Here is a 13,762-nt window from a genome sequence, read left to right as displayed (position 1 = left end):
GAGGGACGAAAACTGTGTTGGCTGGGTGGGTCGTGTCCTTGATTATCCTGGCAGCACTGCTCCGACAGCCTGCGGTGTAAAGTGAGTCCAAGGATGGAAGATTGGTTTGTGTGATGTGCTGGGCTGTGTTCACGATCTTCTGCAACTTCTTCTGATCTTGGACAGGACAACTCCCATACCAGGTTGTGATGCACCCTAGAAGAATGCTTTCTACGGTGCATCTATAAAAATTAGTGAGGGTTTTAGGGGACAGGCCAAATTTCTTTAGCTTTCTCAGGAAGTAAAGGCGCTGGTGGGCCTTCTTGGCAGTGGACTCTGCTTGGTTGGACCAAGTCAGGTCATTTGTGATATTGACCCTGAGGAACTTAAAGCTTTTGACTTGTTCCACTTGCGCACCACCGATGTAAATGCGGTCCGCTACTCCTTCTGAAGTTAACAACCAATTCCTTCGTCTTGAGGGATAGGTTATTATCTTCGTACCATGCCATCAGGTTCTTAATTTTCTCTCTGTACTCAAACTCATCATTACCTGAAATACGGCCTACAGTTATGGTGTCATCAGCAAACTTATATATTGAGTTTGATGGAAACTTGGCTACACAATCATGGGTGTACAGTGAGTACAGCAGGGGGCTGAGTACACAGCCCTGTGGGGCACTGGTGCTCAGAGAGATTGTAGAGGAGAGCTTGTCCCCTATTTTTACAGCCTGGGTCCTGTTTGTGAGGAAGTTGAAGATCCAGCTGCAGATCTGAGTGCTACGGCCCAGGTTCTGGAGCTTAAGAATCAGTTTATTTGGAATGATGGTATTAAAGGCAGAGCTGTAGTCAATGAAAAGGAGCCTTACATATGTGCCTTTATTCTCTAGTGAGGTGTTATGGGTGGAATTGAGAAATAAAGGTATGACCACGTTAATGGGGCTAAATTACAGTCCACCCAACAGTCCGAGGGATTTAGAGGAACAAATTTCTGGAGAGATCGCAGACTGTTGCACGAAACATGAAGTTGTTATCGTAGGTGATTTTAACTGGAACTCTCATACTATTAAAGTACTAGATGGGATAGAGTTTGCCAAATGTATTCAGGAAAGTTTCCTTAATCAGTACATAGAAGTCCCAATGAACAATAATAGCTTGATCTGCTATTAGGGAATGAGACAGGGCAGGTGACAGAAATTTGTGTAGGGGAACATTTTGCATCTAGTGATTACAATGCCATTAGTTTCAAAGTAAATATGCAAAAATATAGGTTTGGCCCACAGGTTGAAATCTGAAATTGGAGAAAGGCCAATTTTGATGGTATCAGAAATGATCTAGCAACTATGGATTGGGAGAGGCTGTTTTCTGGCAAAGGTGTACTTGGTAAGTGGGAGGCCTTCAGAAGTAAAATTTTGAGAGTACAAAGCCTATAAGAATGAAAGGGAATAAGTGTAGAGAACCTTGGATTTCAAGAGATAATGAGACCCTGGTTAAGAAAAAAAAAGAGGTGCATAACAGGTATAGGTAGGTAGGAACAAATGAGGTGCTTATACACTATAAAAGCTGCAAGAGAACACTCAAGAAAGAAATCAGGAGGACTGGAAGAAGGCATGAAGTTGCCTAGCAGATAAAGTAAAGGAGAATCCCAAGGGATTCTACAGATATGTTAAGGGCAAAAGGATTGCAAGAGACAAAATTGGTCCTCTGGAAGATCAGAACGGTAATTCACGTTTGGAGCCAATACAGATGAGGGAGATCTTAAATAAATTTTTTACATCTATGAGATGGTCACAGAGTCTGGAGAAGTGAGGCAAAGTGACACCAATTTTATGGACTCTGTGCAGATTACAGAGAATCAGAATCAGGTTTATTATCATTTGGCATGTGTCGTGAAATTTGTTAACTTAGCAGCAGCAGTTCAATGCTATGCATATTATAGAAGAAGATGAAATAAATAAATAAATAAATCAATCAATTACAGTATACATATAATGAATAGATTAAAAATGTTGAAAGGCCTGAACAGAGTGGTGAAGATGTTTCCTATGGTGGGGGAGTCTAAGACCAGAGGACACAGCCTCAGAATAGGGGGGCATCCTTTTAGAATGGAGATGAGGAGAGTGGTGAATCTGTGGAATTCGTTGCCACAGGTGGCTGTCGAGTTCAAGTCATTGGGTATATTTAAAGCAGCGGTTGATAGATTCTTGATCAGTCTGAGCATGACGGGATACGGGGAGAAGGTAGAAGGTTGGGGCTGAGAGAGAAAATGGATCAGCCATGATGAACTGGTAGAGCAGACTCCATGGGCCAAATGGCCCAATTTGGCTCCTGTATCTTATGACCTTACGGTATTACTTGTTCAAAGTTCTATTAGTATTTGGATACTGGAGGATCAGGAGAAGAGTTTGCAAATATGTTCTGCTTGTAATCCGTGTGGGCGATACTATGCTGCAACTATAGGAACACTTTAAAAATACTTATGGTCATCTTTTCTGGATTTATTAGGAGAATTGCAAACTGTATTTTGCTACGCAGTGCGAATTGTCCAGAGGCTGCCAAAATCTGTTATTGTGATTTTTAACAATTACAGTACTTGAAGAGAGATCATAGCCTGATGGCCAAACTCAATTTCTCAGAATCAGAATCAGGTTTATTATCACCGGCATATGTCATGAAATTTGTTAACTTAGCAGCAGCAGCTCAATGCAATACATAATAGAGAAGAATACATAAATAAGTAAATAAATTACAGTATATGTATACTGAATAGATTAAAAATCGTGTAGAAACAGAAACAATAGATATTAAAAAAGTGAGGTTGTGTTCACGGGTTCATTTAGGAATCGGATGGCAGAGGGGAAGAAGCTGTTCCTGAATCGCTGAGTGTGTGCCTTCAGGCTTCTGTATCTCCTTCCTGATGGTAACAGTGAGAAAAGGGCATGCCCTGGATGCTGAGCGCTCTGAATAATGGACACTGGCTTTCTGAGACACTGCTTCCTGAAGATGTCCTGGGTATTTTGTAGGCTAGTACCCAAGATGGAGCTGACTAGATTTACAACCTCTGCAGCTTCTTTTGGTCCTGTACAGTAGCCCCCCCCCCCCACACACCCCCATACCAGACAGTGATGCAGCCTGTCAGAATGCTCTCCACAATACATCAATAGAAGTTTTTGAGTGTTTTTGTTGACATACCAAATCTCTTCCAACTCCTAATGAAGTATAGTGGCTGTCTTGCCTTCTTTATAGCTGCATCGATATGTTGGGACCAGGTTAGATCCTCAGAGATCTTGACACCCAAGAACTTGAAACTGCTCACTCTCTCCACTTCTGATCCCTCTATGAGGATTGGTATGTGTTCCTTCGTCTTGCCCTTCCTGAAGTTCACAATCAGCTCTTTCGTCTTACTGACGTTGAGTGCCAGGTTGTTGCTGCGGCACCATTCCACTAGTTGGTTTATTTTGCTCCTGTATGCCCTCTCGTCACCACCTGAGATTCTACCAACAATGGTTGTATCGTCAGCAAATTTATAGATGGTATTTGAGCCACAGAGTCATGAGTATAGAGAGAGTAGAGCATTGGGCTAAGCACACACCCCTGAGGTGCACCAGCGTTGATCGTCAGTGAGGAGGAGATATTATCACCAATCTGCACAGATTGTGGTCTTCCGGTTAGGACGCTGAGGATCCAATTGCAGAGGGAGGTACAGAGGCCCAGGTTCTGAAACTTCTCAGTCAGGATTGTGGGAACGATGGTGTTAAATGCTGAGCTATAGTCGATGAACAGCATCCTGACGTAGGTGTTTGTATTATTTAGGTGGTCTAAAGCCGTGTGGAGAGACATTAAGATTGTGCCTGCTGTTGACCTATCTTGGCGATAGGCAAATTGCAAAGGGTCCAGGTCCTTGCTGATGCAGGAGTTCAGTCTAGTCATGGCCAACCTCTCAAAGCATTTCATCACTGTCGATGTGAATGTGACTGGGCGATAGTCATTAAGGCAGCTCACATTATTCTTCTTTGGCACTGGTATAATTGTTGCCTCTTTGAAGCAAGTGGGAACTTCTGCCTGTAGTTGTGTGAGGTTGAAAATGTCCTTGAGTACTCTCGCCATTTGGTTGACACAAGTTTTCAGAGCCTTACCAGGTACTCCATCAGGACCTTCCGAGGGTTCACCCTCTTTAAAGATAGCCTAACATCGGCCTCCAAGACAGAGATCACAGGGTCATCAGGTGCAGCAGGGATTTTCACAGCTGTAGTTGTGTTCTCCCTTTCAAAGAGGGAATAGAAGGCGTTGAGTTCATCTGGCAGTGAAGCATCACTGCTATTCATGTTATTGGATTTCTCTTTGCAGGAAGCAATGCCTTGCAAACCCCACCAGAGTTGTCGTACATTTGATATTGCCTCCAACCTCATTCAGAAAGGAGGAGGTGTTTGCTATCCTGAGGCAAATCAGGGTGGATATCCCTAGGGCCTGACAAGATGTTCTCTTGGGCCCTACAGGAGGCAAATGCTGAAAGCTGTAAACAAGGTTGAACAAGTGCAGAGAAAATTTACAAAGATGTTGCCGGGTCTGAAGGACCTGAGTTATAAGGAAAGATTGAACAGGTTAGGACTGTATTCTTTAGAACGTAGAAGATTGAGAGGACATTTGGAGGAGGTATACAAAATGATGAGGGTTCTAGATAGGGTAAATGCAAGCAGGCTGAGGTCGGTCGGGACTACAACCCGAAGTTTTTGGTTAAGTGTGAAAGGTGAAAGGTTTAAGGGGAACATGAAGGGAAGTTTCTTCACTCAGAGGGTCGAATGAGCTGCCAACTCAAGTGGTGCATGAGAGCTTGATTTCAAAGTTTTAAGCGAAGTTTGGATAGGTACATGGATGGTAGGGTTATGGAGGGCTATGGTCCTGGTGCAAGTCAATGGAAGTAGGCAGTTTAACTGGTTTTGGCATGGACTAGATGGGCCAAAGGGCCTGTTTCTGTGCTGTACTTTTCTATGACTCTATCAGAAGAGCCTGAGATTAGACAGCTGGGTCTGAAGATCCCTTTATCACTTGGGATAAGGCTGTTGAGACTGAGGATTCCTCTATCATTTGGGATCAGGCCTGACCGGGTCAGCCTGTCAATGTTAATGCAGAATTTTAAAAAAAGTGCTTGAACATCTTATTCAGCGTCGATCAGTCACCCATTCAGGATTGCTGTGGGTATTTCACTGTGTGACGAGAGCTCTACCTTCCAATATCAGCTAAATTTGAATGAAACTGGCAGATCCTTGCTCTACCCAGAGGTGGTCTACTCTATAGGAAAACAGGAAATGAGTCAATTAGATATCTTTTTTGTCTGTGTTCCAGTTTCGTGGCGGCAACCCTCTACTTTCAAGGTGCTTGTAAATCGCCATGTACCAACGTGCTTTATTGCTGTTTAATTAACGTTCTTTGAAATGTTGGTCATTGTTGCGATGACACTCCATTTGCACAGAGGAAGGCTTCCCAAAGTAATGAGGTAAACAAGCAAATGGTGTGTTTATGTGATGATGACTGGGGAATAAATCTCGGACACCACTCTGGGCAAATGCCTACACTTTGCTTGCTGCAGTGGAACCTCGTACGTAAGCCTGAGCCATATTTGGGTGAAGGCACCACGGACTGTGAACTACTCTCTCAGCATTGCCACAAAATGATGCTGAGATACATTGACAGGGGTGGAGGGGATCCTGCGAGCCTATAGAGGTGGGGTGTAGAGGTTTTGCTGGCTGCTTGCTGTGTAGAACCTACACTCTCCTAGTGTCAACAGAGCTGATCTCTGAGCCAAAGCATTTATTACCCTGCAATGTGCAGAATAAGCTAAATGCACGAATCCTGAGGGGCCTCGACAGGGTGAATTTGAAAAGAGACAGAAGAGACTGCAGAATATGAGCAAGATGCTAGATGAACTTACTGGGTTAAGCAGCACTTGTGGAAAGGAAAGGAATTGTTGAAACTTCATATTGAAGCACTGCCAATTCCCCTCACAGAGCTGGTCAACCCACTGGACGTAAGAGGATATTTCCTCTTTTGGGGTTAATCTCGAGTTTCACTTTGTCGAGCACCTCCACTCCATCCACACAAGCAGGACTTACCAGTGGATAAACATTTAATTTCCATTCCGACATGTCAGTCCATGGCCTCCTCTTGTGGCAAGTTTAGGCCACCCTCAGGGTGGAGGAGCAACAACTTGTATTCTGTCTGGGCAGCCTCCAACTTGATGGCTTGAATATCGACTTCTCCTTTCAGTAAACAAATTCCTCCCCTCCCTGTTCCCCACTCTGACCTTTTACCTCTTCTCTCCTGCCTATTACTTTCTCTTGGGTCCCCTCCTCCTTCCCTTTCCCCCATGGTCCACTCTCCTCTCCCATCAGATTCCTTCTCCAGCCTTTGACCTTTCCCACCCACCTGATTTCACCCATCACCTTCCAACTAGCCTCCTTCCCCTCCCCCTACCTTTTTATTCTGACTTTTTTCCCCTTCCTTCTCTGTCCTGAAGAAGGGTCTCAGCTCGAAATGTCCATTGTGGATTCATTTCCATAGATGCTGCCCGACCTGCTGAGTTCCTCCAGCATTTTGTGTGTGTTGATCTGGAACTAAGAGTCAATTAAAAATAAGGGGCCATCCATTTAAGACAGAAATGAGACAAAGAATCATTAATCATTCTTCCTCAAAGGCTTGTGGAAACAGATTCTGAGCACTTATAAGGCAGAGCTCAAAAAATTTTTGATAAGCAAGAGAGTGGATATATGGAATTGAGGTTATGGTCAGTTCAGCCCTTGCCTTGAGGGGCTGGATGGCCTATTCCTGCTCCTATTTCATATAGTTTACTATTAAATTATAATGGTGACAATAAGAACAATTAAGTGTGCTCTAATTGGTCCGTCTTTATTTTCAGATCACAAGCAGAAGTAAAGAATCGATCTGGGAATGTATCAAAGGCTTGTTGGACGCGTGGTCAGGATGGGTGGTGATGTTACTTATTGGACTTCTGGCAGGTACGAAATCTCCGGGCTTCTCAAAGTTCATTGTTACTCTGGTGGTTCATGTCACCAGCTTGGGCTGATATCAGATGTCTGAATGGGACTGGGTGTAGAGATTCTCCCCAAAATCCAAGGAGATTTAGCCACCAGTGTGACAAAATTAAAGTATGCTGGACAGGAGCAGAACACAGTCATAAGTACTGAAGGAATACTGGCCTGGCTTTCTGGAGGTCAGGTGTGTAACGTATCCCAAGGTGAGATTAAATAAACTTGATTTTACTGCTCAATGTTACTAGGTGATTGGATGGAAAATTCAAATGTAGTAAGGAGAACTGATAGGGTAAGCAGTGACAAATTATTTCCTCCAGGAGGTGTCTAGAGGGATCTGGAGCTTAAGAGGAATTGTATAAATATCATATCCAGGCGTTCTGATGTGGTTGGATAATGTACCTGCCCACAGTGAGGTGATAGTGTCATAGGTAGAACGATAGGTGGGAACTGGGTGGGAGGTGAGGTGTGAAAAGCAAGGCAATGCATTAGCTACTCTGAAAGATCTCACAGATGCCTTTGACTCCATCAGTTGGGAGGGGTTGTGGCACATTCTTAACAAACCTGTCTGCCCTCAGAAATTGGCTGTATATTCTGGGATCCTAACCAGCAGCTCCATATGGGACCTGAAGTCAGTGCAGTCTAGTGAGAGGCAAGGCCGCACCATTTCTCTCTGTCTTTCTCACCGCAATGATACACCTCGCTTCCAGCAAACTTCCTGGTGGACTGGAGCTCACCCATAAGGCAACAGGGAAGCTGTTCAACTCACGCTCACTTCCAGTCCAGAACCAGGATCACTTCTACCTCAGTCGGTCAGCTGGAGTGTCCAGGTGATATTTGTGTATGCACCTGTTCGGAGACTGAGCTCTAAGCCATTGTTCACCTGTCCTCTGCAATAAACAGGCCTCACACTAAACCTGTGCACAGCACCCTGCCTGCATCATTTGGCATCTCCTCCCACACCAGGAACCAGAAAGGTCCATGAGCCCCTGAGAGATGTGAACCACTCCACATCTCACGGGAGCCGTCTCTCAGTGCAGGCAGGTATTGATGATGGAAGTTACTACCACCTTCAGTTTGCCGGCAAGCTTTCGTCTCTCTGAAGTTCGGGATCTCAGATCCAGCACAAAGCTTATGCTCTAATGGGCAGCAGTGGTTCTGCCCTTCTGGATGTTACCTAGAGCAAGCAACTTAAAGCACTGGAGAGGTATTGCCAGTGCTGTCTATACAAAGCCTTCCCAGTCAACTGGCAGGATGAGTGAACCAACCACAGTGTCTTCTTCTCACTCAGCTCTGATGGATATGCTCAGTGCAGAGGGATGACTCCCAAAGAATAGACCCTGTATTCTGAACTCTGCCACATACCAAGAGTACTGGGACAGAGGGAACAATCTGAGGATGCTCTGAAAGCCTACTTAAGGATAAATGTAAAATTCTCAGCAATTCATGGGATCCCTGGCAGCTCAAAATAGAGGCATCGAGAATGGCACTGAAAATCATGTACCTCTTTCCCAGGGGCACACAGAAGTCTAGTGTAAATGAAGGAAGGCGGGCAACCATCCAGCTATCTCCTCTCCCATCTGTGGGTCCCACATCGGCCCCATCAGCTATTTTAGAGCTCCCAAGTCAGCCCCAATCCCAAGACTACAACAGAAGAAGGGGTGGGGCAGGGTAAACAGCAGTAGGTGGGGTGTCGGGTGAGGGGGCAGGCGAGGCTGGTCGTGCGTCAGAGAGCACGAACATTCTGTCATGGGGCCAGGCAATGGACCAGCGGGTTTTCCCCCCTATAACTTTCAAAGAGTTTATATGTTTAATTCATTGCGATTTTAACCAATAAACTTAACGTTTGAATAATAGCAGATTTCGGTATCCAATAGATGCCTCAGCATGGCCTTTTAACCTTTTTCAGTTTGTAACAGGAGATCTGGGATGACAAAGATATTAGCCAGGAGGAGTCATCGAATTACAGAAACCAGGTGATGTTGCAATGTGATTCAGTGGTTGCTCACAGCAGCGGGCTGTTCATTTCATTTTGTTTCTATTCCCTGGCTTCCTTTGTCTGTTCTAGTGCTTGACCCAACTCTCACTTAAAATAGCATTTTGTAGACTCTGCTGTAGCGGTTATTGCTGCGAAAACAATCAGTGTGGCCATCGGCGGGAAGAGTTTTTCGCACTTTCTCCATCAGTGCTGATTGTTCGCCCAGCAAGAAGCAAACTTAGTTTAGTACTTCATTATCTTGTGAAGTTCCACTGGATTACGTTTTAACTTCTCTATTCCAGTGAAAGCCATTACTGAGTAATTGCCCACTGCTTGTAACCAATCTAACAGCAAAAAGGAAAAATGAAACTTTACAGTATATATTAGCAGTCATACCCCCAGGGTGTTCCAGTTATTGAGAGGCCTGGTTTGGAGTTTGTCTTTTCTTTCATTAACCTTTTTCTCTGACTGTGCAGTTGCTGCAATTAACTCCACGTCTCATTTATCAGCCTATTCCACTGTAGCAATTCTCCCATATGTTCTACTTCCTGAACGGAAATCAGTAGAAAGCAACAGTGTCATTTCTCTTCAGGCACTAAAAGAATTTGAAAGCCCTGTTGTCAACCATCTTCTGTAGCTCTGATGTGTGCTTCAGCAAGAACATTTTATAGAAGGCAATATTAGTTCTTTGCAATTCACATAGGTTTTAAAAAATAAAAGTGTGCCACTGTAATTTAGTTGTATGACTTCTGCTTTTACTCCTGTCCATTATGTACGTTAGTGTTGGCAAGTGGCCAAGTGGTTAAGACGTCGGTCTCGTGAGCTGAAGGTCACTAGTTCGAGCCTTGGCTGAGGCAACGTGTTGTGTCCTTGAGCAAGGCACTTAACCACACATTGCTCTGCGGCGAGACTGGTGCCAAGCTGTATCAGCCCTAGTGCCCTTTTCTTGGACAACATCGGTGGCGTGGAGAGGGGAGACTTGCAGCATGGACAACTGCCAATCTTCCATACAACCTTGCCCAGGCCTGCGCCCTGGAAACCTTACAAGGCGCAAATCCATGGTCTCACAAAACTAACAGATGCCTATATATGTACATTTTAAAATAATAACCATCATTGTCAAGTCCAGTGTTTATTGTCTGTCCCAAGTTGTACATAACTAAATACTGAAACCTCATTTCATATAATGATGTGCTTCTTCTTCAGTGTGACATCACAAGTTCCAGGATTTTCCAGAGAACTTCTCATATATTCCTCCAAGTGGACCACAACCTTGTCGTGGTTTGGAGGCTTGCGTGCCTCAGTGACTTGGAGAGCTATGTTGACTGGAGACACGGCTTTATGCTTTTAGCTCCTGATAGGATCTCCCATGCCAAATGGGTCAAAGGCAGGGGCGGCGCTAAGGTGGTGCTAGCTATAGCCCCAGCAGAAATTGCAATAGCCCCACCATAGCGCCACCAAGAAATTAACTGCAGCTGCTTTGCTTTCTCTGTATAGTTTTGAATACAGCTTTTTTCTCCAGCTGATCTAGTGAAACAGCACCCCCAATTACCATAGCACCCACGCAGCAAAAAAGTTATAAACTCTATCAGATCCACCCTACATTTCTGCTTATTCGTTCGTTGTCAATGTCTTGCCGTTGCTGTCCTCAGATCAGTTAAGCTGATCTAGGATCACTTAAGGTGGTGATGTCACTCACTCTCACTCACACGAGAGATTGATAGTATACATCCAGGTGCAGATCCGTGGTCTCGCGAGACTAACGGATGCCACACGCACATATTGTTCTTTTGCAAGCTAGCGTCGACCTGCCACGTGCATTATTTTAGCGGGCGTGAAAAATGGATCGATTTTTAGTCAGAAAACGACCTCATCCAGAGGAATCAGTGGTGTCTCAGCCTGAGCATGTCTTAATTGAAGGTGACATGCAGAAGGAAGTATGTGGGGATGAGGACAACAGCAGTTCATCGAAGGAGTCTGAGGGCGAAGTAGAGGAACAAGAAATGGAGCAGGATTCGGAAGAGAACGTGGATGAAGCTGCTCTTAGTGCGAGTGGGAATACTGTTAGCGATGTTAGCCAGCAGCCTGAGGAAGGACCCTGTCGGCCAGCATTGAAAAAGTACCCTTCGCAACAGTTTGGCAATCAGCAAAGGAGTTTTATTTGTGGCTGGTTTGACCTGTACTCCTGGCTGGAATATTCAATCACAAAAGATGCTACATTCTGCTTCGCATGCAGGCATTTCCTGTGTGGAGGACATGGGTTCCATTCTGAGTCTACCTGCACTGTCACCGGTTACCGCAACTGGCGGAAAGCTACAACGGCTTTCAAAACCCACCATGCAAGTGCAGCTCATAAGTTTGCGATGGAGGCATGGGCCGAATTCAGATTGAGAAAACAAGACAGTTCAAGATTGGGAAATATGCTTGATAAAGGACGTGCAAAGATTGTCCAAGAAAATTGTGAGAATATGAGAGCAGTGGTTGAGTCTCTACGCTATACCGCATTGTCCAGCGAGGACACCGGGAGAATGATGGATCTGACAATAGGGGAAACTTTGTTGAGTTGCTCAGCGTAATTGGGAAGTTTGATAAAACTGTAGCTAAAAAAAATAGAGGACAATCCTGGAAATGCAAAAAACACCCATCACGATATCCAAAATGAAATTATGGGTATTATGGCAGATATGGTCAGACGTCAAATAAGTGCAGAAATCAAGGAGGCTGGATATTTTGCCATCATAGTGGATGAAAGTAAAGACTTGAGTTAAAAGGAGCAAATATCAGTGGTGGTGCGGTATTTGAATAATGAAACAGTGCTTGAAGAATCCTTGCACTTCACTCCAGCAGAAGGGTTGGACGCAGAGTCGCTTCTTAAAAGCATTGAACAGACACTCGCCCAGTGTGTTATTGATAAGAACGCGTGTATAGGTCAGTGTTATGATGGGGTGGCAGTGATGTCCGGGTGCAATAATGGGGTACAGGAGAGGTTCAGGAAAGAGGTCCTGCAGGCATTATATATACACTGCCATGCTCACAGACTTAACCTTGTGTTAGTGGCTGTTGTGAGCAATGTACAACAAGCGGGTGAGTTTTTTGAAACTGTGCAGCTGCTTTACAACTTCTTTTCAAACTCTGTCGCCCACGATCTTTTCATGAAGAAACGGAGAGAACTGGAATCAACTGCACAGCCTGAGGAGTTGAAGAAATTGTCAGATACACGCTGGGTATGGCAGTATACAGCTTTTCGGGCTATAAGGAAATCACTCCCTGCCATTCTAGCTACACTACAGGATATTATGGGTCAACCAAATGCAGGGAGGAAAACGGAGGCCAGAGCTGTAAATGGTCTGATTGATGAGCAGTTTCCTTTACTTCTCACTCTGTTTGAGGATTTATTCCGAGTCACCAAGTTCATGTCAGACCAGCTATAATCTCCTAGTTTGGAGCTTTCATCCGCTGTGGAATTGGCTCAGTCTGTTATCAATGCACTCTCAGCAAAACGGGGAGAGGAATTGTGGAGGGAAATTCAGACAAGAGCTAGGGACCTGCGTGTCAAGGCCGGTATACAGAGCAGAACACATGAAAGGAGACAGGCCCAGCCACCCCGCCGCCTACATGATTTTGTTGTTGAGGCCCAAACTGAACGCACACCTGTCACATCCTCTGATGACCTTCGCAACCACTGTTTCTATCCAGTTATAGACAGACTTCTGACTGAAATGAAAAGACGTTTCTCAATTGAGACTGGGGGTGTTCTGACTGGAGTCTCAGCATTGAGTCCTAAACACAAGTTCTTCCTAGACAAGGATTGTCTTTGGCCAATGGCCCAATACTATGGAGTCACCGAAGTGAACCTGAATGCAGAGCTACATCAGGTTCGGCGTCTGCTGGAAATAAAACAAAAGCAAGGACAGACAGTGACATCCAGAAAATCATTGATGCTTTCGCCACCAATCACAACAACAGATGGATTGTGCTTTTCTGAAAACATTAATAGTGAGTGAAGTTGATTTTTTAAAAATTTGGGCCAAGACTAATGCGGATTATTATTATTATTTTGTGGTGGATACCCCATAGTCCTTATGTTTCCTGAAAAACCTAAAATATTACATTTACTGCTATTAGGCCTACTGGTTTTACTTAGACTTCCAAGCGGTGATTCTGTTGATTTTTGTTTTAAATTCAATACCCGAATTAATTGAGGTATTGCATGGTCAGAGTACGATTTGTCCAACTCTTGGTAAAGCCTTGCATCTGTTTGCCTTATTTGACTTTAATAACAGTGTATCTTTTGGCATTGCTGTCTATGTAATGCGAATAGCAGTGGGTTCGTGTTGTGTTTTTCAGTTGAAAAGCACGCATTTGACGCTGATTGTGGGATTGGTGCGTGATTCACGTTGTCCGCTGTTGCTCGGATGCTCTGTTGGTTTGTTTGTTTATGCTCCGTGTAGCCCAGGTTGTCTCCGATGCTGTTGACACTGTAATAGTTCACTTCTCTATTAGATCTGTCAATTGCTGTTGCCTGTGAATCAACAGAGGCATTTATAGTAGGCACATAATGCTTGAAACTGACTTTTTAACGCCTCGCGTCTGGCCTTGCGAATACATATTACCATACAGAGCATCCCTCAGCACCATCACTGAATCATTCAGCCCCTCCGTAGCACCAGCAAGAGAAAACCTCTGGCGCCACCACTGGTCAAAGGGTAGAGGCCAGATTACAAGTGGTCCATCAGTCCTCCTGGTTCGGGGGTTCAGCTGA

The 13,762-nt window shown here is 44.6% G+C and overlaps 1 protein-coding gene across 1 annotated transcript in view; it reads left to right on the top strand.

Annotated features, from left to right (window-relative positions):
- The window catches only part of LOC140199145 (H(+)/Cl(-) exchange transporter 4), a 117,901-nt gene that overhangs the window by 66,432 nt on the left and 37,707 nt on the right, over positions 1 to 13,762 (top strand). Inside the window, exon 3 of the mRNA XM_072260747.1 lies at positions 6,890 to 6,989. Coding sequence (XP_072116848.1) covers positions 6,890 to 6,989 — 100 coding nt within the window. The remainder of the gene's footprint in view (positions 1 to 6,889; positions 6,990 to 13,762) is intronic.

Source organism: Mobula birostris, chromosome 6 (genome assembly GCF_030028105.1).
Source record: "Mobula birostris isolate sMobBir1 chromosome 6, sMobBir1.hap1, whole genome shotgun sequence".
Taxonomy (NCBI): Eukaryota; Metazoa; Chordata; class Chondrichthyes; order Myliobatiformes; family Myliobatidae; genus Mobula; species Mobula birostris.
Note: the sequence above shows the minus strand (reverse complement) of the source record. Positions and strands in the feature narration are given on the sequence as shown.